The 23,679-nt window shown below is 37.4% G+C and overlaps 1 protein-coding gene across 1 annotated transcript; it reads left to right on the top strand.

The window, feature by feature from the left end:
* The first annotated feature begins 612 nt into the window (after positions 1–612).
* On the top strand, positions 613–23,216 carry LOC124169365 (trypsin-3-like). The gene is made up of 8 exons (XM_046547954.1): positions 613–838; positions 5,533–5,646; positions 7,047–7,132; positions 12,331–12,419; positions 16,639–16,774; positions 17,648–17,761; positions 21,076–21,225; positions 22,976–23,216. Exons 2-8 carry the CDS (start codon positions 5,595–5,597, stop codon positions 23,126–23,128), a joined length of 780 nt encoding a protein of 259 aa, XP_046403910.1. The 5' UTR covers positions 613–838; positions 5,533–5,594; the 3' UTR covers positions 23,129–23,216.
* Positions 23,217–23,679: the final 463 nt, after the last annotated feature.

The following is a 23,679-nucleotide window of genomic DNA, read 5'->3' as shown; positions in this document are numbered from 1 at the left end:
TGGGAAGATTCTGGATCAGATGCGTCTGGTCTTCTCAATTCCGCTGTCCTGGTGAAAGTGACTTGGAAATGCTGTGGGCCTCTGCTTATATAGCATTGTGAGCTACCGTGGACCCACCAAAGAGGGGAAATCGGAAGACATCATCCCTCACGGATGTTAGTAACACCCATGTCTCACCCAGGCATCACCCATGTGTCACGTGTCCCATGATGATTTGCGCCAATAAATATTTTTAAAATGACCTCTAGAACGAGCATAATAATTTCGGATCACTCCGAAAGTGACCGGAAGAATAAGAGATATCCGATTCTCAATACTGCAAAAACATTTTCTTCTATTTAGTAAACGGTGAAATCGTACTCCAATACAAGTTATTGATTGACGCAATAGATCTTTTTCAAAAAAAACAATCTTATTTTCAACAGGAAGTTTAGTTGTTTGAACACTTTTATATATCTCCCATTGCAGTATTTACGGTCTTTTAAGAAAAAACGTCGTATCATCGCTAAGATTGACGTGGGTGTTATCTTTTATTCTTCCGGTACTTTCGGAGTGATCCGAAATTATTATGCTCGTTCTAGAGGTCAATTTATAAATATTTATTGGCGCAAATCATCATGGGACACGTGACACATGGGTGATACCTGGGTGAGACATGGGTGTTACTAACATCCGTGAGGGATGATGTCTTCCGATTTCCCCTCTTTGGTGGGTCCACGGTAGCTCACAATGCTATATAAGCAGAGGCCCACAGCATTTCCAAGTCACTTGCACCAGGACAGCGGAATTGAGAGGACCACACGCATCTGATCCAGAATCATCCCATACGATATATTCGGTAAGTTTTAGTATTTAAACTCAATGAATACGCCAATGCTTGCAGTATCTTTCACCAGATAGACTCATAATACTGTTACTTTAAATATTTAAATACGAAATAATGAATAAACGGCCTAAATGTTTGCTTCACATTGGTGGCATCTGGAAATTTTCATATCAATACGTTACATTATGCTTCATTGCGTTGGATTTATTTACACTTTGGGTGCTAAGGGCGTAATATTACGCCACGTAAAATCCTTCGATTTTGGTACCTACGTAATTTTATGCCATCCGTCACTTGAAAAATCGTAGCCTGCCATTTTTCAACTTCGTGGTTCTAACCTCTGAATAAAAAAAATTAAAAAAACGACAGAAAAATTAATTTCTCTGTGAAATCATTAAGATTTTTGCTATAGGTGTCATATTACCTCATCCGTCCTTTCACAAATCGTAGTTTTCTTTTTTTTTAACAAAATGGCACTTGCCTCTAAATAATTAATTGAAAAAAAGGAAAATTCATTCATGAAAGGAATACCAAACATCTATTTCTCGCATCAACGGTTAGTTCTTAATAAATAACACAAAATTATTGGATGCGCCCAGTACATAGATAAAGATCTACAGTACTAAGGTCAGCACGGTAAGTATTAAAAAACTATTTTATTTTATTATTTTTATTTAATATTAGTTATACACTTTTCTTCGTCTTTTCGATGAACAATGAACGATTGTGGGAAGATTTTACCGTCTGAATCTTCATCTGTTAGTCAAGTATCTGTTCCCATAATAACATTTTACTTCGTCCTATGCATTAAATGGTAGAATTCGGGAATTTAAGTCCTTAAACTACGGCCATTACCACCAGGGTTATTAATACCAGGGTTATTACTTTGAAACTAGCATTATTTCGAATCGGGACTGTTTTCGATTCGCTCTTGTCGATTAGACTATTTTTAGGCTCAATATCCCTACTTCATGGTTCTGCAGATTTCATTGTCTCACCACATCTTAACCTTGACTGCCTTTGATATTATGATTCAACTGATGTTTCTCATGCTTAAAGTTATAACCAATATTATTGTAAATTGGTAATGCTGATTATGACAGGGTGATTTTTCTTTCTTTCACTCTATTCTCATTTCTTGAAGAACTTTTACCTGTGAGAACATCTGAATTTACACTTTTTTTATCAACTTACCATTATATCTACACCCTTCCCTACTCTCTACTCTAAAAAAAGACCTTCAGGGCTCAATATGCTACACGGCGAATAATACGTTTAAGTTCACTCAACAACGTCCCAGAACTAAATCTATGGTGACCACAGATACCTAAACAATTATCACTTTAAAAGGTTTTCGTGCGTCAATTGCGACTGAAAATATTCTCAATCATATGCACATGATTGCTACACATTTAATTGACGACACACAATTTTTCTAGGTAAATTCCATAATTCGTAAAACAAAACTAACATTTTATTTTTCCCTAGCCAGTGGAAAAAAACCTTTATTTTCTGCAGTTTGATACCTCACTTTCTTTCCAATTTATTTGAAAACCAATATCTATTAGTCAAAACAATGCATGACATTTCGCTTACTTGTGACAATATGTAAGGATCAAATAGATATCTAAATTAATGTGAACAAAAATAATGGAGGAAAAAAGGACGAAAAATATACTCCAATGAATTCACACTTCACTTGGGACAATATCTCTCCTGTTATAAAATTCGAAATCTCAGCAGCACTTCGATGTATTATATGTCAGTATCGAAATCTTTGGTTGTACACCTCGGTCCTAATCGGTCACTTCTCAGATGGAAATCAGGGGCCGTATTCTGTATTTCGTCGGTACCGCACTGGTCGGTTTCCCTTCCCAGCCCACCGACAGCACATCATTCCGTACCGACGACGGTTTCCATACCGACGACGGCAAATTCAGCGATTCAGTATGGTCGTCGGTATCAAACCAGTCGGTACGGTTACCTACAGAATCGAAGGAAACAATATTACAACATCACAATAAAGTTTGTATGTGATGGAGATTGTTGTTGCTGGAATGAATTATTGAATCTATTCTTGAGATCGTAGTTTCTTTTTTAAAATATTGGTTCCGTATAATGCTATTTATTCATGATTTAGTAATATAGTTGTCATTAAGTAAGTTCCGTCTAAATGCTATTAACGGAAGATTATGCTATTGGCACCGTAGCAGACGAAAATAACATACCATGGAACTAGAACGTAGGATTCAAATTAAAATGTCATATTAGAGGAACAAGTTAAGAAATTGTTATGAAAATATGGAGCTGGGAGTAATTAAAAGAAATGTAATGACGAGAAAGTAAAGAAATTGTGATTGGATGAAATACATATGTATAACTTGCGCATTCCAAGTGAGAAAAAATTATAATATTGCGGTAAACCTCATACTTATTAACAAATATCTTCTTTTATCGTCAAGGGAATCAATGGCTAACGATGACATGAAATATAGTTGCCTATTACAAATGAAAGAAACTAATACCGTTGTGGCAAACTTCATACTTAACTAAAAGATCTTATTTCTATACCGAGAGAAACGCCAAATTGATGATTGAGTGAAATAACAGTCGCGTATTCATAGTGAGATAAAGTGATAACATTGCGGTTAAACTCATATTTAATCAAAAATGTCTTTTTTATGTCAAAGGAGCAAATAAATGATGATAGATAGAAATAAAGCCTATTACAAGCGAGTGAAATTTCACCTAATTGGTAACAGAAATGAGAGAAAGTCATTATATGATAGCAAACCTCATGTTTATTATCCATTATCTTATATTTCTGTCAAGGTAATTAATATAGATGATGACACTGTGAATTATAGAGGCGTATTCGAAGGGGCAGAAAAAGATAACATTGCAGAAAACCTCATTATTTACTCTGTGATGAGGTAAAAACAAAATAAAACGTACAATGCGCACCGAGGAGTTCATGAAACCCTCTAGTCGGTGGCCGTATCGACACCTTTTTGCTGTCGGTACGGCTACCGACGATCTCCCGTCCTCTCGTCGGTGCCGCACCGATCGGGTTCGTACAGAATCGCACGACTTCTTACCGGGAGTCATTGTGACGTCGCACCCGACGAATCGGTGCCGCACCGATCGGTTTGGAGTTACAGAATACGGCCCCAGGTGGAGGTCTTCTCCGATTGTTCAATACCTCATTTACCTCCCTGTTGCAATTCCCCGAGTAGTACACGGTACTTCAATTTTTATTCATCCTTCGCTATGTTTCCGCTACTGTTAAGCCTGCCTCCAACAAGCTGACTGCTTTTCCCCCTTTCGCCTGCTGACAAAGGCATCTTAAATCAAGATAGGAACATATCCTTCTCGATCGCAAGAAAAACGCGTTCTGGCAATGTGCTCGTCAGTCCTTCCGGAAAAGCTAAAACTCCATCAAAATCAACTGCATTCAAATACGTGGGTAGTTATTTTTGCCGTATCGTTGAGATAGGCGAAGGAAAATTCAGAGGAGCGTTCCCATTGTGCGCACATGATGCCGTCGAATGCGCCTTTATTCTACGGAGTTCATCGCGAATCATGCTCTGGGTTGCGGGAGACTCAGTAGTCGGTCGCGTATTTGGACGACGGATATAGGAAATGGTTTCCCTTGTTTGAATTTCCCTCACTGACCAAAGAATAGCAACCCACTGGAAAGGAAACCCACTATTCATTGGAGCGATAGTGGCGGCACAAACTTCGTTGGGATACTTTTATCCCCCATAGTACATGCCTATATTTCTATATTCCGCCACTGCCAGTGCGCGATGCATAGCGACTAGCATTACATAGTTTAAGGATCAGTGTAATTGTTAAATATCTGTAATACAGGGTCACCAAAAAATAATGGTACTATTTCAGTAATCCATAGGAATATATTAGGAAAATATCAGACTCACACCTTGCGTGCGTTATCGACCAAAACACCATCGTTAATTTTGATTCCTGCTTCCATCAGCTAACCAGGATTAAAGTTTCATGACGCGATTTTTCACCACCCTGTGTAATAATGGCACTGTGTTCGTCAAGGGAACTGCATAGAGGGGGCCAAATTCCATCCCACGGAAGGCTGATTTCTGTTGCCAATTCGGTCCCATTTTAATCGGTTTTCAAAAATTAGATCTAAGGTTTCTGCAGCATTTCTTCATATGATTCTCGGCTTTCGGGGGTTCTTCCGCGTTGAGATGACCATCGGTGACAACAGTTTCTTCAAGTTCTCTCGAAGTCGTCACCGATGGACATCTCAACGCGGAGGAACGCCCGAAAGCCGGGACTCGTATGGTTTTCAAAAATGTCCGCGGCGCCGTGATAGGTGCAATGCGATCCACTTTTTCCGATATTTTGCAGTAAAATATTCGCAATTGCGAGGATTAGCATTATGAATTTGATAGATCACGTCATCACGTATATAAATTTCGGTTTGCACCCCAATTATGCCTAATTTTCCCGTGAAACTCGGAAATTAGGCATAATTAAAATCGGAAATTTGTCCTTCAGCGACGCGACCATACACTAATCGTATACATTGTATACAAATTGTATATGCTGTATACAGCATGTGACTTAATACAGTTCATACAATTTGTATACTTTGTATACAAGTTGTTTACAACCTGTATAAGTTGTATAAAATTTTTATACGGTTTAATACAATGTTTTCATAGGGGTAGCAGTACTTCCAGTGAAATTACGGAACGCGCCCTGCCATCGCTTAGCAACTGTGAGGATGAATGCGACTACAGCGGTCATCGCTTTGGCTGTTATAGCCAGCGCTTCGAGTGAGTACCTAAAAAGTCACGTTTACTTGTAGATAGATGTGCAGACATTGAGAGCACCCATAACTCACTCTTTACCGGTCGTGTTTTGTGTAATTTTTGTGTATTTGAGCGACGGATTTCTCTCGTAACCCATTTCCGGCAAGAAAAATGTCTGCTTGCGATTTTGAAGATATTAATACGCTCCGCTCATATATTGTCGTCTTTTAGTTATCTTTCGAAAATATTTTAATGGCGCTCAGGGCTGGGCAGTATTCAAATTATAAGTATCTTAAAATTCGTATTTGAAATACATTTATAATTTTTACTTGATATTTCATATACACGACCCGGATGCATCTTGTATTTTCTACTTAAAAAAATACATATTTTTGGTATTTTTCGTTTATAAAATTTAAAAAACGAAGAAAAATTATATAAAACTCGAAGTGCTCCGACCATAAATAACGAAATGGTCGAAAGTATAAACAAAACACACAATATAACGGCTAAAAAATAACTTTCGACCATTTCGTTATTTATGATAGGAGCACTTCGTGTTTTATATCATTCTTCTCAGTTTTTTTAGTACTTTACAAATATGCTATATATATCGAGATATTATGAGAAATTAAAAGAAGTTAATAATTCTATTTGAGGTGCTAGTTGCTTCGTCGGGGGGAGGAAAGGGCCAGCTACCTGTGTCGTTCCTGTACAGTTTTTTTTGTCGGTCCTTTCCTACCCTCCTTTGCTCGCGGCTCTGGTACTTCGCGGACCCGTGCGCCAACTTACGGTGTACACAGTATAAACTAATTTAAACACTTTTCATAATCGAAAAAATAATTTGTTAAAGAAATATTTGGTAAATTCATGATTTTTCTATATTTTGTTTTAATTTATGAAGGAAAATATTTGTGCTTTTATATTTCGGTGGGGTATCCAGACCCCGCGTATCCCCCCTGGCTACGCCACTGGGTGCAACACTATGGCAGGCAACAGTGCAACAACGACAGGCGACAAGGCTGCGACGGGTACCGCAGCAGAGTCAACTTGGCTGTGGAACAGGCAGGCTGGCCCTGCTTGTCAACATTATTCGTCTCAGTGGCGTAACTATGGGGGGGGGGGGGGGGTAAGGGAATAGATCCCCCCCGAAAAGCCTCAGATAAATAACAATAAATATTTAAAGCTATTGTCTAATTTTGACACATAACAACTGCATCTGCTTTAAGTTCAATCTTTAAAAGCCAAAGTGATGTAAAATGTATTTCCAGGCATGTCATTTTTCAAAACTTTTGCCAGATTTTGCCCGTCGGGGAGGGGGTCGCCAACTCAGGCCATCCCATCCCCCCCAAGGCATATTCCTAGTAACCCCACTTATTCATCTCACTCTTTTATCAACATTATTCGTCTTATTCTTTACCAAGGCTTCCGAGTGCTCAATGGGCGACCGCCACTAGACAGGAGAATCGTTGGTGGGGAGGATGCAGTCCCCGGAGAGTTCCCTTACCAGGTAAGGAATAAGATCAAGGGTACACCTAGGATCAAAACTTGGGGGGGAGGGTGGCAAACCATGGTTGTTTAAGTTATAGTTAGTTGATAGTCCTTGTCTGTTTCTCGTCGAGTGCGGACGCTCCTACTGCTCTCGTCCGTCAGTCGGCTGTTTTGTCGGAAATGAGCCATTCAACCATTGTGACTTACAAGCTGTCAAAAATGCTATATAGAGTGAGTGCGATAATCCAGTGACCTTATTACGCTAGTTATCTGAAAGTTATAACCGGGCGTTACTGTATGTGATTGCTGCTCCTTCCCTTGCCAAGTGAGAAGAACTACACTACTATGAGCAACTGCTCCGTGTGTAAAAAAACCACGCGAAACACCATCTACCTTGCTTGTGACAAGTGCAAAAAATGTTTCCATGGCAACTGCTTGAAACAATCCATGTCAAAGGAGGACATCGAGGGCATTAAGGCAAGTGGGCAGACGTGGAAGTGTAGTGAGTGCCAAAGTGTTCACCGGCAAAGTCTGCGTGATTCGGTGTCCAGTGATCGCTGTGAAGGCAGCACATCTCTAGAAGATGTGTACGCATTAATTAAAGAGATGAAAAATGAGTTGAAAGTCACAGAAAATAATCTGGGAGATTCCATAAATAAGTTATATGAGAGGTTAGATGATAGTGTGAAAATTATTGAAGAGCAGGGGAAAAGGTTAGATCGGTGCTACGAGCAAATTTCTGCTCTTCAGAATGAAAATGTGCAGCTAAAGAAACGTGTGAACGACGCTCTAAGCCGTTGTGATGATTTAGAACAACGTGCTTTAGAAAATAGCGTGGAAATACATGGTGTCCCCTTTAGTGCGCATGAAAACCTTACCCAAGTCGTGTGTAAAATTGGAGCTGAGCTAGGAGTGGAGATAAAAGACGAAGCCATTGATTTTTGCTATAGGTATAAGTCTATGTCTAATGACAAACCAGGAGGAATCCACGTGAAGTTTGTCTCTCAACGCACTAAAGAGGACATACTTCTAAAGCGGAGAGTCAAGAGGAACTTCTCCACCAGACATTTGACTCTGGAAGGAACTCCACCGACAGACTCACCGATATACATCAATGAGTCACTTTGCCCCGGTCGGAGAAGACTCTTCAGTGCAGCGAGGGAGGCAAAGAAGACAAAAAATTACGACTTCTTGTGGATACGTGGGGGTAAAATATATCTGAGAAAGGCAGAAAAACATCCTGCGAAACTGGTTTTATGCATGGACGACATCAGTAAGCTATAATTTTCCTCCTATCTTAATGAATATACCAAATATTACCACATTCAATGAACTTGATAATATAACTATAATTCAGCAAAATATCCGCAGTTTGAGGAGCAACTTTGACGTTTTTCTGCTACATTTGAATACTCTGACCTTTGTACCAAATGTTATAATTCTAACAGAAACGTGGATTCATGATTCTGAAGCTAACCTGTACACCATTCCCGGGTATAAATCATTTGTCAAATGTAATAATAATGCTCGCTCAAAAGGTATAATTGTATTTGTCGAAGAAAATCAAATATGCTCAGAATGCACTATTGATTTAAATACTGCTGACTGTTTATTGTTAAATATAAAACTTAGCTTTATAGAAATTAATGTTTTGAGTTTATATAGATATCTTAATTTCCCTGTATCAATATTTGTAAGTGACATTGAACCTATTCTGAAAAGTGTAAAAGGTAACTTAGTAGTAGTTGGAGACCTAAGCATAAATATTCTTGTCTCTAATGGAGATTCAGAATCTTACAGTAATCTTATGTGCATGTATGGGCTAACGGGCCTCATTGTTGAACCAACGCGCATAACAAAATCGTCATCCACCTGTATTGACCATATTTTTGTGAGACTAGTAAATTCGCATAAATACACTTGCATAAGTAACGTAATGCATATGGCCATAACTGACCATTCATTGACAACGATAAAAATTAGCCGTAAAAATCTGATCATAAGTTCGGGTACCGACAAACAAAAGAACGATCACAACCTACGTATTGATCAGTGTAAATTAAAAGGGCTAATTAATGCTACAAACTGGGCATCTGTATTGGCAGAAGAAGTTACTTCTACAGCGTGCTCCATGTTTATTGATACATTTCAGCGTTGCATTAACTTATCCAGGTATTCAGTGAATTCTGATGCTAAACGTTCACCAATATTAAAACCATGGATGACCCAGGAACTTGTTAAAAAAGCTAAAAGAAAAGAACTACTATTCATTAAGACTAAATGCCACCCTAACAATGAAAGTTTGAGGAAACATTTCCTTAAATTTAGAAATAAATTACGAAAGGAAACTAAGATAGCCTTAAATCAGTACTATGTTAACAAGTTCCAAGTACTCAATTCAAATATAAAAGAAAAATGGAAGTTGTTAAATGAATTAACTGGAGAAGACAAAGCTGTCAAACAGGACCTGGAGCTAAATATTGATGGAGAATTAATAAATGATCCCTCTACTCTAGCACATGAATTTAACAAATATTTTATGAGTGTTTTTGATTCTGCTCAATTATTCCACGATACTCGTCATAACATACACTTAAAAAAACCTAGTGCATATAATAACGTGTTGAACTCTTTCTTCGTTGAACCAGTGACAGCTTATGAAATAACTACAATCGTAAATGCCCTTCCTTTAGGAAAAACTCCAGGGATAGATGAAATAGACTGCTGCACATTGAAAAGTGTAATCACAAATATAGCACCTGTTTTTGCCCATATCTGCAATTTGAGCTTCGAGAAAGGTGAATTTCCTAACCATTGAAAAAGGCAGTAGTCATTCCAGTATTTAAAAAAGGGGAACGGCTCAATATTGAAAATTATAGGCCTATTTCACTACTTTCCATACTATCTAAAATAGTTGAGAAGTTGATAAAAAAAGACTCCTTAGCTATCTCCATAAAGTAAAATTCTTTAGTGTTAATCAGTTTGGTTTTTTAAGTGGTAAAAGTACTGAACACGCATTAATGAATTATATGACTGATGTTTTTGAAGGTATTAATGCCAAGAAACGAGTTGGGACTATTTTTATTGACATCAAAAAAGCATTCGATTCATTAGACCACAAAATACTGTTACAGAAATTAGAAATGGCTGGCGTAAGAGGTATAGCTCTTAACTGGTTTCGGAGCTACTTAACTAATCGTTCACAATGTGTAAAGGTAAAAAACTCGTTTAGTGCCTTTAGCAGTATCAATGCTGGTGTACCTCAGGGTTCTGTATTGGGCCCTATTCTCTTCTTAACTTATATTAATGATTTATGTAACCTTGAATTAAATGGTAAGATAACAACTTTCGCAGATGATGTGGCCTTAAATTATGTGTATTCTACTTGGGATGAAGTTGTTAATGCCATGCAGCATGACTTATCCTGTCTACGACACTGGTTTCAATATAACGGCTTGGAACTAAGCGAAAGAAAAACACAATGTATGTTTTATGATATTTGTGACTATTATAATCTTGATGTCAAATTACAGTATCACACCTTAGACTGTTCAATGCACTCTTGTACTTGCCCTGTTATTAAAATGACAAAAGAAGTGAAGTATCTGGGAGTGACATTAGATTATCGCCTGAAATGGGATAAGCAAATCGCAAATGTAAGTGCTGTTTTAAAGCGTAGTCTCACCAAATTTTATTTTATCCGTAATAAATGCCCTCTCTTTGCCCGAAAAATGATTTACCATGCTTTGGTACACTCCAAGTTGGATTATGGGCTTACTTGTTGGGGTGGAGCTTATTTTAACACCTTAAAATCAGCCTACTTCGTGCAGAAAAAAATTGTTAGACTATTATTACTTAAAAAGCGTTACGAACATTCCCGTCCTTTATTCATTGAACTTAACATTATCCCGCTAAGATATATGTATTGTTATAAAGTGTTAAAAAGTTTTTTTTTGCGTAGTGGATATAGCCCAAAAATTTTTGGGAGCTATGTGCTGTTTAATTCTCGCAGAGGTTTCTCGATCCCTATGCACAAGCCTAATTTAACGATGTATAAAAGGAGTTTTTTGTATATGGGACCAAAATTGTATAATATGCTACCAAATACAATTAAAGAGACAAATTGTTTTGGTAAATACAAAAGGTTGATACAGAAATGGATAATGACTTTTGAAGACATCGAAAAGCTATGGTAAAGGGTCGGTATATTGCAGAAAATACCCTAGGCATCATATGTGTTGTACATTATAAGTTGTATCTCATCTTAAGGTCAGCTCTGTTATTATATTATTACGCACATGTTTTTTTTTCTCAAGGTATTGTGTATTTTGGTTGTATGTGTTATCATTTCCGCAATTTATGAAAATTGAAGTTAGCCCAAACACAGGCTTATTGCCTTATGGGCTACCTTACTTCCTTGAATGGATGTAATAGTCTGTAAAAAATATATATGCATGGAAGAATAAATTATTATTATTATTATTATTATTATTATAGGTAACATTTAAGCATGGAAAAGGAGAATGAAATCGACATTTTAAGAAAACTGTAACAGCTCCATATTAGTTTTTAAAATGATTTGGTTGAAAAAACATTATTTTCCTTAAAAACATATGCAATTTTTGTTTCTGGGGGGGGGGGGGGCAGCTGCCCCCTCCTGCCCCTTGCTGGGTACGCCCACGACTAAGATCATCATTATCATCACTGGTCAACGATCCTAAGATTGGTTTTACGCAGCTCTACACTCAATTCTACTAATAGCTATGATCGGTTTAGAATATTTTTATGACCGGCATTGTCGTGCAATTTCGGAAGGTTTTGAGTTTTGGTTATATGGCCTAGTTTTGGTTTTATGGCCAAAAGTGGAAACCATCCACAGAGCCAGTGGTACATCGAGGGAGGTTCCGACCTTCTAACGTCTTGAGAACTTATTATATATTAACAAAATATTTTATAAAATGGAGTTTTTTCCGATTGTAAAAAGTGTTTAAATTAGTATTACACACACTACTAAGTTCCCTGATTTTCAAAAGTTTTCTCATGAACTCCCCTGGTTCAACCCTGGTTTAAGATTCCCGCCCCGAAGAATATTCCTGGCTGCGTCATTGCGGAAGCCCTGCCGTTTATTTTATTTAATTTTTTAAAATCTACATGTTTAAACTATATTTTCTTCATGTATTTGACCTCGTGTCCAATTTCTCCTGTTCCATCTTTCAGCTCTCCTTGAGAATAGGCGGATATCACATCTGTGGTGCATCCATCTTGAGCGAAGACTGGGCCGTGACTGCCGCACACTGCCTTCTCTAGTGAGTATCAACGAGAAACAGAAACTCGTATCCAAAGGCCGTGACGTAGGTATTACGTCATAGGTGCAACAAAATACTGTGTTGGTTTGCTGGAACGGAAGACTTCGCAGCAGTGACCATGGGCGTTCCCAGCGGGGGTCAGGAGGGGTCAGCTGCCCCCCCCCCAATAAAAAAAACAACTCCTTTTGCTATTTTAAGTTAAGGCTAGTATTTAAGATAACTAAGATCATAGTCTATAATCACATTTTACACTGATTCTTGCGGAAAAAAATTACGTGACACTGGCCCCCTCTCCCCAACGTGAGATGGAGTGAGAATCGGCTCAACCCCCTCCACTAAACGACTCACGTAATTAATGGATGCCGCCTAAACCGTTGTGAAGTCGAGAATTTTAAGCGTTTCGCCCAATCTTCGTTATTTACGCAGCGAAATTTTTTCGGCTCCAGCCACGCGCAGAAAGATCAGTTCGTCACCATCACAATTGTTATGCAGTGTTGCATGTTGCAGGATAACTACACTTTCCGAGCAATTGCCTATGTTTTTCAACGTACGAACTAGGTCTCGGAATGCGTCTTGTTCGTATATTGAGAACTTGCTGTGCCGGCCTTCTATACCCTTTTTCCTGACTTTTGGCGGCTGGACAGGAGAGAGCTAGTAGCCAATAGCATATTCAATCCTTGCTCCTTTAGAGAAACATGCTCCATATATCAGTGGCGCAGTGATGGGTATTTTTGGCAGTGATGGGTATAAACCCCCCTCCCCAGAACTCAGTGAAATTTTTAAATTTCATACATTTTACTGAATTGGATAAATTTTACTTATAGAATAGTGTAAGAATAAAATATTCCTCAGAAAGCCTTTAAACTCACTATTTTGAGCTATTTATCTTAAAAATTTCTGGGGGTGGGCACCCACACCTCCCTTATTGCATATCCCCCAGTATTAGTTTCTCCTAAATCCCCCCTAGCCTTAATTCCTATCTCCGCACCTGCTATATATAGGATCTGATGAATTGTTTCCTTACTTCTACGCTTGTACTCTCAGGTGTAAGGAGATTCTTCTTTTTGTAGGAAGCCCTCCTTGCCTGCACTTTTCTACTGATGATTTATATCTTTCTGCTTCCTTTGTTGGTAACTCGGCTTCTTAGGGCCCCCGCGCACTGGCAACTTTTTCAAAGCAACTATTTAGTTGCTTTATGGAAGTTCAAATGAAACACACGGCATTGACTGTGGCCCCGCGCAAGGGCGACTTTTTAGATGCCGCAGCAAAATAATTGCGTCCGGACCTATTCTGAGGGTGATTAAACTGTTGCCGGCAGGAATAGATCGCGTGGGTGTTTACCTAACCCCGCGCACTGTCAACTTTTCAGTTGCTTGACGGCACTTGTTCGAAGCGCATCTTAGGAAGTGTTTTGCAGGACGCGTTTTGCAAAGGTCTCATAGTTTTTAAGTTTTGGGATTATTTACGGTAATTTTAATTGCTGAACATGCTCTGGATTGTATTTGGAAGCCTTATATTTACAACATCACTTACTTCCATTATGAAAATACACAACAACCTCAGAATAATTACTCACATAGTTACACCTTCCCTTCATTTAACACGTTTCATTAAATTTTCTTCATCTTGATTTTCTTTATGCTCTTGAGATTCTTCGAAATTCTTTTCTTCACTTTCCTATTCTTCTCCTTTCTACTTGTCCAACTACAACTGTTTCACAGCACATAACATGGTGGACCACGGAGATCTATTGTAGAGACTATATAATGCTGAGCCTTGGAATTTCTCGCATTCCATATGCGTTTCTGATCTTGATTCATTTCTTTTTCTTCGTTCAAGTCGACACCTTCAATTATTTCAATCATTTCTGTTGTTCGAAATAGGATTTCTATTTAAAAACACCACATTGGGTAGGTTGATTTGTCCTTCCGCTACGGTATATGCGTTACACCTTCACTCGACGCCACCATTTCTTTAATTTTTTCCTTCCGTTCTTTCTTCCTATTTCTCAAATTTACTGCAAATGTTGCTCCGGCCTCATTACCTTTTGGATTTATTTGCGGCACTTTAGTTTATTGAACAAGCCCTGGATTGTATTTGGAAGCCATAAATTCACAACCAGCGGTCATATACCCTTACGGAAAGATTCGGCAATCCATGTTAAAATTCGAGTTTTTAGTTCGACTGAGGCGGCGCCAATCGTTCCTGCAGCGAATTTTGAGCTAATCTGCACAGATGTGGGTTACTCCATAGAACCACTTTTTTCGTAATTTTTCGTTTAAAATTTAATGCTGAAATATAATCCTAACCTTCTTCTTTATTTTCTGGTTCAGGCTCTTTTCAGGTTCTTATAAATTTCACATTTTTTAAAACTAGTGAGCATTATAAAATGAAAGTTGTTTGGATGAAGCAAATTACAATTAATAAAAGGCGGATATCATGTAAAATTCATTCAAATTTATCATGGATCTAATAGAGGAATCGCAATTACACAGTGGCGCCGACTCCATGGGGCCTGAGGGGGCCCGAGCCCCCTCAAAGATTCGTTAAGGAGGGCGGAGCCCCCTCAATAATTCAAGAAAATAATTAAGTTATATTATTCTTTGGGAAATCACAAAAAATATATTGGTATTTTCCCATATTTGACGATAGATACCTTTTAAAATACATTCAATAATGTCTTAAAACAAATAATTTTAAGGTACTAAGCAGGTTAACTGAAAACAAGTGGTGTGAATTATGATAGTGTTACAGTGCTGAGGCACACTTTGAATTTAACCTCTTCCCGGGGTAAGACCCCCGATATGTGCCCCCCAATGTTTTTTATAAGTCGGCGCCCCTGCACTTACATGTCAAAGATAAGTAAGTGATTCCGAACAGAGGATTACCAAAAACAAGAAAACAATGTGTATCCCCAAAGATTCCACAGTATTGCAATTTTGATTGCAATCCAATGATTGCTGTACTGCAGACAGTGACGTAACTAGGAATATGCTTTGGGGGTGGGGGGAGGGATGAGATGGCATGGGGTGGGAAAAAATTTTTGAAAAATGCCATGCCTCGATATACATTTTACATAATTTTGGCGCTAAAAATTTAAATTTAAGCAGAAAAAGTTATTATATTTCAATACTAGGTAATTTTTTAAATATCTTTTTTTTCCTCTGATAGTTTGGGAGGGATCTATCCCCTCACCCCCCATATTTACGCCACTGACTGCAACCCAATCCTTCCTAGCTCGCGTCATATTTTATTTTCTTGAGTTTCCTCCTCGTGTGTTTCTCGATCCAACATAGTCTCTTTTCAGTAGTTTAGTCTCATTTCCATGTATAACTAGATGAGTGTATTTGTTCCCTGATATCTGGTCCCATATTAAATAGCCACTCTACCATTTTTACAGCTTCTCTAGTGCCCAATTTGCGATTAAAGCTATTGAAGATCATTCCTGGTACCTATATAAACCAGATATATTTAATTTGATTAAGACCCCAGACGGCACAGAATCCTCCGTATCTAATTCGTATGCAGATAGTATCCATTGACGAAAAGCGACGGAGCGGTAGTCAATGGATACTATCTGCATACGAATTAAATACGGAGGATTCTGTGCCGTCTGGGACATATATTATATTTAGGTGATTGAATTTGTGATCATTTTTAAGTAACTTGATAATGAATTGGAATTAAAGGCAACAAAATTTTAGATTAAACGAAAGTTCTATGACCTTCTACCAATTTGATATATGCAGTATAGTTTATCTAAATTACTCTTAAAAGAGGATAGTCCACAAGGACAAATACTGTACCCAAAACCTTTTGTTCCTTTGCTTATTTTTTCGCAGTCTCAAAATGAGCACAAAAACACAATTTGCTTCCTCGAGACTGTAAATTGAGCTGAGAGGCAACTATTAAATCGCCAGTGCGCGGTAGCGAGCAACTCTTGGGTGAGTAAATTGTTTAGTTGCCGGTGATTAAAGTTGCCAGTGCGCGGGGGTCCTTAGATCCAATGGATCCTTCCATCTGGTGGATCATAAAATGGACTATTGCTTTTCCCTTCATTTTTCACTCTTCATTACCATAGATTAAAACAATAGTGAACCACCCATTCTAGCTAGTTCTCCCTAACTAGCAATTTTTTCTTTGAACATGACAGCTACAGTATAACTATAGTGCTTGAATGGAATCCTTCATGCAATTGTAAGCAATAATTACCTTTCAGTGTGGGTCACTATAGCCTGCAGCTCATGGCTGGTTCTCTTGACGTGGACGAGGGGGACATTTATGATGTAAGTTATTTCAGTGTACACCCCAATTTTGATCCAGCCACCATAGACTGGGATATGGCTGTACTCAAGGTAATTTTTTGTTCTTCTATAGCTATATGGGTATAATATATTTATTAAAATATGTTACTATAAGTCCACTAATTTTTTGTTTATTTTGCTTTTTGTTAGTTGTATTTGCATATTTAATAATTGTGTTTTAGTACACATAGACGAATCTAGGGGGGGCTGGTGCCTCCCTCCCTGACCCTTAAAAAATATGCAAGATTTTTAATACGTTCCCATTATCATTGCGTTCATTTTGTATTACGAGGTATACTTGTGCCCCCCAGAAGAAAAACCTGGATCCGCCCCTGTTAGTACAAATTGCTATTTTTTACTTTAAAACTTATGCTGACGAATTTTTGTTAAATAATTTCCTGAATATTTTAAAAAACTTTAATCTATAAGTACAAAGATTTTCGAAATTTAAATAATTTTGTCGTGACTATTTTGGATATTGCATTAATTTATATTTAATTGTATTTTATTAATGTATATTTTATTGTATTAGGGTATTAGTTTATATTCGTACAAAAGCGTTTCTGAGTTGATTTGGTGGAAGTTCAATATATCCATGGTGAAGATCACAATTGATAATTTTCCACATTTTTTAATTCAACACTCAACAACCGACTATGGTTTCAACATGTAGCGTCATTTTCACTTTGATATGACACTATGTGATGAATCCATATGGTACGTTGTTGATTTTTGGAGCTAAAAAGAGTGGAAATTACCATTTGTGTTCTTTCATCATGAGTTAATTTATGTTGTTGTAATTTAGAATATTTTATAAATTTATCAATACTTTTTTCATTATATTAACACAAAATATTTGTGTTTTTTTCTCAAAGGGGTACAGCTTCAGAGCCATTAATAAATCTCATTTCTATCATATTACAGGTCTCAACACCTTTTGTCTTCAGTTGTACAGTGTCTCCTATTGCATTGCCTGCAGAAGGAGAGGAGCTGGATGCTGGGACAATGGTGGTGATAAGTGGATGGGGTTACTTATCGGTATGTAAACAAGTGCAGTGTGGTCAGGTTGGCTGGAGAGTGATCCTAACTTAGGGCCCCCTCAACACTCCCATCTTTCATGAAGCATATATAAAAAAGTTTAATAAAAAACACTCAGATTACTTGAACTGAAGGTTTTCTTTTTGCTATTATAAAATTCAACATTTTTATCAGTTGGTTTATTTATAAAATACTCAGTGTAAAAATATCATATAAAAAAAATAAAATGAAGGTGGTTGAAGAATCAATGGCGTAGCTAGGGGGGGGGTCCGGACCCACCTCCAAAATACAGAAACACAATTATTTTCTCTCATATAAAAAGAAAATATTGAAAAATCATTAATTTACAAAATATTTCTTTAACAAATAAAGTTTTTTGGATAGTGAAAAATGTTAAAATTAGTTTAAAACCCATTATTAGTGCACTATTTTCCAAAACTTTTCCCCCCTCACCTGAACGAAATCCCTGGCTACGCCTCTGAGAAGAATAAAGGTAATCGTGATGCTATTTTGAAATGGTTATTCGTATAGATTATTTTTGAGGTTTTCTTAGATTTCAGTGCAGTTTCAGGGAACAAATTCACTTAATAGATAGAAGAAACATAATTCATTGTTAAACTATATAAGCTGTTAAGTTCTGAATTTTAAAAATATTTTTTCTTACAAAATTGCGATTTTTTATTGACTTTTATTTAGTTTTTATGATTCAGAATAGCATCAAAAATTCTCCACTCCCCACTCACCCCAGACCACCCCTGAATCTGAATACAGTCGGATCCGGATTTAACGTCTTCGCATTTAACGTTTTTCCACATTTAGCGTTTATTTTTTAGGGTCCCGATTCATTCCCTATAAGGGCAATTTAAAATTATCCGTATTTAGTGTTTCCGCATTTAGCGTTTTTTCGCATTTATGCTCGTAAAAATTTTTCCCGCACAAGATTTTTTTGCCCGATTTAACGTTTTTTCATGACGGCTCATGCAAATGATTATCCAAATCTTCGAATTTATGCTCATCAACAAGAACAGTCTCATGAAAGTTTACCAAGAGTCAATAGAATCTACCGGGGAACGCTTCTTCAACTGCTTTCTTCCGCGAATGCAGCGCTGGGACCTTCAACTCGCAAGCTAGGTGATTTGTCTTCTCGTAATATTTCGCTCCCCTTCTGATCCAAACACCAGACACTTTTTATATGAGATCCGATCTAATGGAGCAAATTCATCCCTAAATAACCTCTAACTACCTTATCCTTCACTTCGTGAACTTCGATGATACGTGACGACTGATGACCCGAGTTATACTCCGAGGGCCGCTACAATGATGGTTTCCTCGTAATGTTTACAATTGACGGCTTATGCCCCTTTCAACTCTACTCTCTACGGGTAGTCCATTGTTAGCCCAATATTTTTCCAGTCGGCTACTTTCTCTTTTCAAAAGAGGCCCAATATCATTTGCGCAGTTCACTAGAAGATTCTTTTTATAATCCATTCCAAGGTCAGTTTCCACGGTGGAACAGCGAAAGAACAGAGGAAGTGTTTCCCCTGTCATGACCGTAAGTGAGAGCATTCTTTCCCTCCGGAACAACATTATTTTACATCGTAATTTAGATATCCCGGAGCCCATATACCGACATGCGGCTGGTTGATATCGCTGCCGGTTCAAAGATATTTATCTGGTGCTATTTTATGTGAAAAGCGAATGAACATCGGAGTTTTGACGAACTATCACGGTCCATGACTCTAAATAAATCGCTCATGCTGAAAAAAATAACCGCATAACCACGGTAAAATAGATGAGCGCGGAAAAATACGAAAATCCAGCAGGTCCAGAAATCCCTTGGTGGTTTATTTTTTTATTAAACTTTCAAGACTTTTTCATTAAATTTTCAAGACTGCGACATCATAACTCGGACGAAATTGACAAACTCCGGAGGCACTGACAATTTTTCAGATGAAATCCAGTTCTATTGAAGATTAAAACTTTTCACTTAACAGAGTTTAGCTAATCGTTATTCAAGGTCCAACCAAATTTTATTAAAAGCTGCCGAGAAACGGTGAGTCGGAGTCAAGTTGATCAGCGCGCCGCGTACCTAAGCAACTTCTCCCGGCTCCATTCGTCCTGTATGAGGCCGCGGATATGACAACGAATCTGGTGTTGTCATCGAGTTGAATCACCATCGACTTGTACGCATACTAGAAAAAAGATTCTCCATTTTTGGATGGCCTCGAAATCCAAAATGTGCGCACAGGAGGCTCATAAATCGCTCGTTTCGCCGAGGCAACAGAAAACGTTAAATTGGCAAAATTCCAGTAAATCTCCCTTTTCCTAGATATTCGGTAGTTAAGAATTCGGGATTAGCGATCTTCTGCTGTCCCTTTATTTCACTCATCTTCATTGATGCAATGACGAATTTTTCGAGTACCTACTTACACCTTTTTTATTATATTAGAAATGCTATAGTCACCTACATGTCACTTTTACAGAAAAAATTTTAAATTTTCTTCGAGGCCACTGAAATATGCGTAAAATGGAAACACTAATTTCCATAATAATAATCTGTGTGGGAATGCTTTTAAGTTGACGTTTATTAGAATTTTCTTAAAATATTTCATTAAAACCATTGTTATCCTCTCATTACTTATTTTTACTACCCATTTTTTTAGCTGATTCCTGAAAAGTATTATTCAACCTTAATTCGGCAAATAACATTTAATCAATGAATTTGTTGCTGCATGCAGCAACTTTTAGTTACTTCAAATAATATTTTTTATTCATAAAAAGCCATTCCAATCATTACAGACCCTAAAACCTGAAAAAAATGGCAGGTCCTCATTTAGTGTTTTAAATTGTGTCCCCGCTGAAAAACCTTAAATCAGGATTCTACTGAATTTCTAAGTTTCAGTGCACAGTGCTCTGAGAAACCATGCTTATATGTACTTCTGAGTTCCTATCCTAAGTAGGTACCCCTACTTATAATAACTATTTCTGTTCCACGGCAAACCACCATAGAGAAATTAAATAAGTTTTCATCATTAGTTTAAAGTTTGATTAAAAAATTACAATATATTTTTCAAGCATTAGTATTTTCAATGGTTGTTCGCAATTTGAACCCATGAATGCCAAATTTCAATATGTATTTTTAGCAAACAAATATTTTAACATAGTCAAGATTTTAAAACTTTAGATGATGTAACTTTTGATGAGGGTTGGTACCATTACAATGTTGAAGATGATAACTCAAGTTTTTAACAATTCTTCAATGTTGGTTTATAGATGCTCTCTTAAAATAATGATGAACAATTCCATTTCCTCAGGAAGAAGGCCCTAACGCTAAATTCCTTCAGAAGGTTACAGTCCCTGTATATGACCAGAATGAGTGTGCTCTGGCTTACAAAACGTCCAACGGGATTACAGATCAAATGTTCTGTGCTGGAGTGAAGGAAGGAGGCAAGGATGCTTGTCAGGTAAATTGAATTTAGATACTTTATATCTTCTATAGTAATAAATGATATATTTATTTCACTGGCTAAAGCCTTTACAACATAACGATACCTTCACGGCACAAAGGCTCAGCAATCGCCTACCGAATCAAATCCGCTCATCTAGGAGCCCAATTATAATATCGTAGCAGAGAATTGGAGGTGAGCGTTTATGCTCCGGCTACTGCCAGCTGAGAGCATTCGTATTGTTGGGCTCCTAGATGAGCGGATTTGTTTCAGTGGGCGGTCATTGAGCATTTTTGCAGTGAAGGAATTGATATTACAAATAAAATGCATTGCACCATCATCCAATGTACAACAATAGATGTCATTAACACCCTGTGCTGAAATGACAAGTCCAGCTCATCGTGAACTTCTGATACCAAATTGTGCATTTCATACTAGTGCCTCATGGTGAATGCAAACATAGGTAAAAATGTATTTATTAATTACATAATTTATATATTGATTTTATGCACCCACCCTGAGAAACAAGTTGTATTTTCCTTGAGCATGGCTCTTGGTGGGGGTTTACTGAATGAAAAATTGTTTGGAAGTTTCAGACTTTTAATTTTTTTTGTCATACATATTATTATCAGTATATGCACAATAGTATTTTAATGCTTTTGTCAATATGGGTGCTGTTGTATTGGCCATAAATGCGTCTTAAATTCAGAATTTATATTTCTCTTAATTTTCTCTTTGACAAATGAAGTTTTTCATGGTCATTACTATCCTTACCATAATAATCTAATTAGATTGGTCTGGTCCAATTAATTACCATTCACCCTTTCAGATTTGAACTTGAAAAATTGTATGAAATGTCAGCTTTGAAGCTTTTGGAAGCACATAAACATGTAGGCACTGAGATATTTACTAAATACAATAAATCTTACTTATATCGAATTTCAGGGGATCATTATTCCATTTTGTAATTAACGAGATTTTGTTAAATGCATAATGAAGGATTTTGCCATACGCATCACAGTTTTGCCGGCTAATATTCCATAAATCGTCTTTATTGTAGCAATAGATTCGTAATGATTAACTATTGTCCCACCTTTTCCATTAAACAGCAGTAAAGGGAAGAATTTTAAGATCTACAGTAGAACTATGAGGTGATATCCACATGTGATAACAACCGGTGATAAGGTAAGGAACGGTTAAGTATCAATGGTGGCCTTAATGTCTTTTTAAAAGAGGAAATAATTCCTCAAGGGACCAAAGAATATTTCGTAATAGCAGGGATTTTTTAGCATCCGAACTCAAAACATGCAGGGAAATTAACATAGGCTATCGTAGCAAAGTCCAAAAGACCAGAAACTACCCTCAGTATAGGCGTGATCCTTATAAGCATGTTTTGCTGTACGTATTTAGAATTATTGTACCCAGCGGACACTTACTCTCAAGAAGCTTTATTCCACCATTATCATGAAAGCACACACTCACCAGAAGGGAATACATGCATCAAAACAAGGACAAAAAAAACAACGTAATAATATAAGCATAATGGCGGGGGATATTCAGATACATAATCATTACATTTGAGATTATAATTCAAAATTTTTCATGGTCACTATTATCCTTACCATAATAATCTAATTACCTAGATTGGTCTGGTCCACATGTATTAGCTAGCAATAGTCATGAGGGTATTCCATACTTGGAGATATTTTATAGAGATTTTAAATGATTTTTGGTGAATGGATAAATCATTCTCTCAATTCCCTCACAGCGTGATAGTGGTGGTCCTGTGGTCACCAATGATAAGCTGTACGGCATTGTATCCTGGGGGTTAGGTTGCGGAGGAAGAGGATACCCAGGAGTTTACGCCAAAGTATCGTCAATGAAGGCATTCATAGCCGAGGAAACTGGCTTGAAGAAGTGATGGAGAGTATTGGCTGATTAGCCTATATACATGTATGACCATTAGATATATTTTGTAAAATTACATTGTCTGAAAACTTGTGTTTTTAATAAATCATACAAATAGGGTGGTTTCCTATTTTTTTGAATGCCTAAATCGAAAGATTATTACTCCTGGAGTACGTATTTCACGCTTTTAGATTTTTAAATGACGAGATCTATTTTTCACGATGAAATGAAAAGTGAAAATTTTCAAGCACCCGAAAATGCGACGGTTAAGCATGAATGCTGGGGAAACTCCGTGTGACGTCGTTCTGGTTCCCGCTGCCGCAAGTGAGGTGACCTTGGGGCGAGGCTTAGAACGCTGATACGACGCAGGATGCTAGCAGGTAGCAGAGTACCCTGCTAGCTGGTAGCCCTTGGCTTAAATAAGGATTATTAATACTCTATCAATCAAAGGAAACTTTCCAACCATAGGCAATTTTAATAAGTGATTATGTAGAGATGTTTCTCTGAGTTCTGTGCCTCATGCTTGCATTGGTAATCAAAGATGATGTAATTCTCCTGACTGCT

This window comes from Ischnura elegans, chromosome 12 (genome assembly GCF_921293095.1).
Source record: "Ischnura elegans chromosome 12, ioIscEleg1.1, whole genome shotgun sequence".
Lineage (NCBI taxonomy): Eukaryota > Metazoa > Arthropoda > Insecta > Odonata > Coenagrionidae > Ischnura > Ischnura elegans.
The sequence above is the reverse complement of the archived record's forward strand: the minus strand, read 5'-3'. Positions and strand labels throughout refer to the sequence as shown.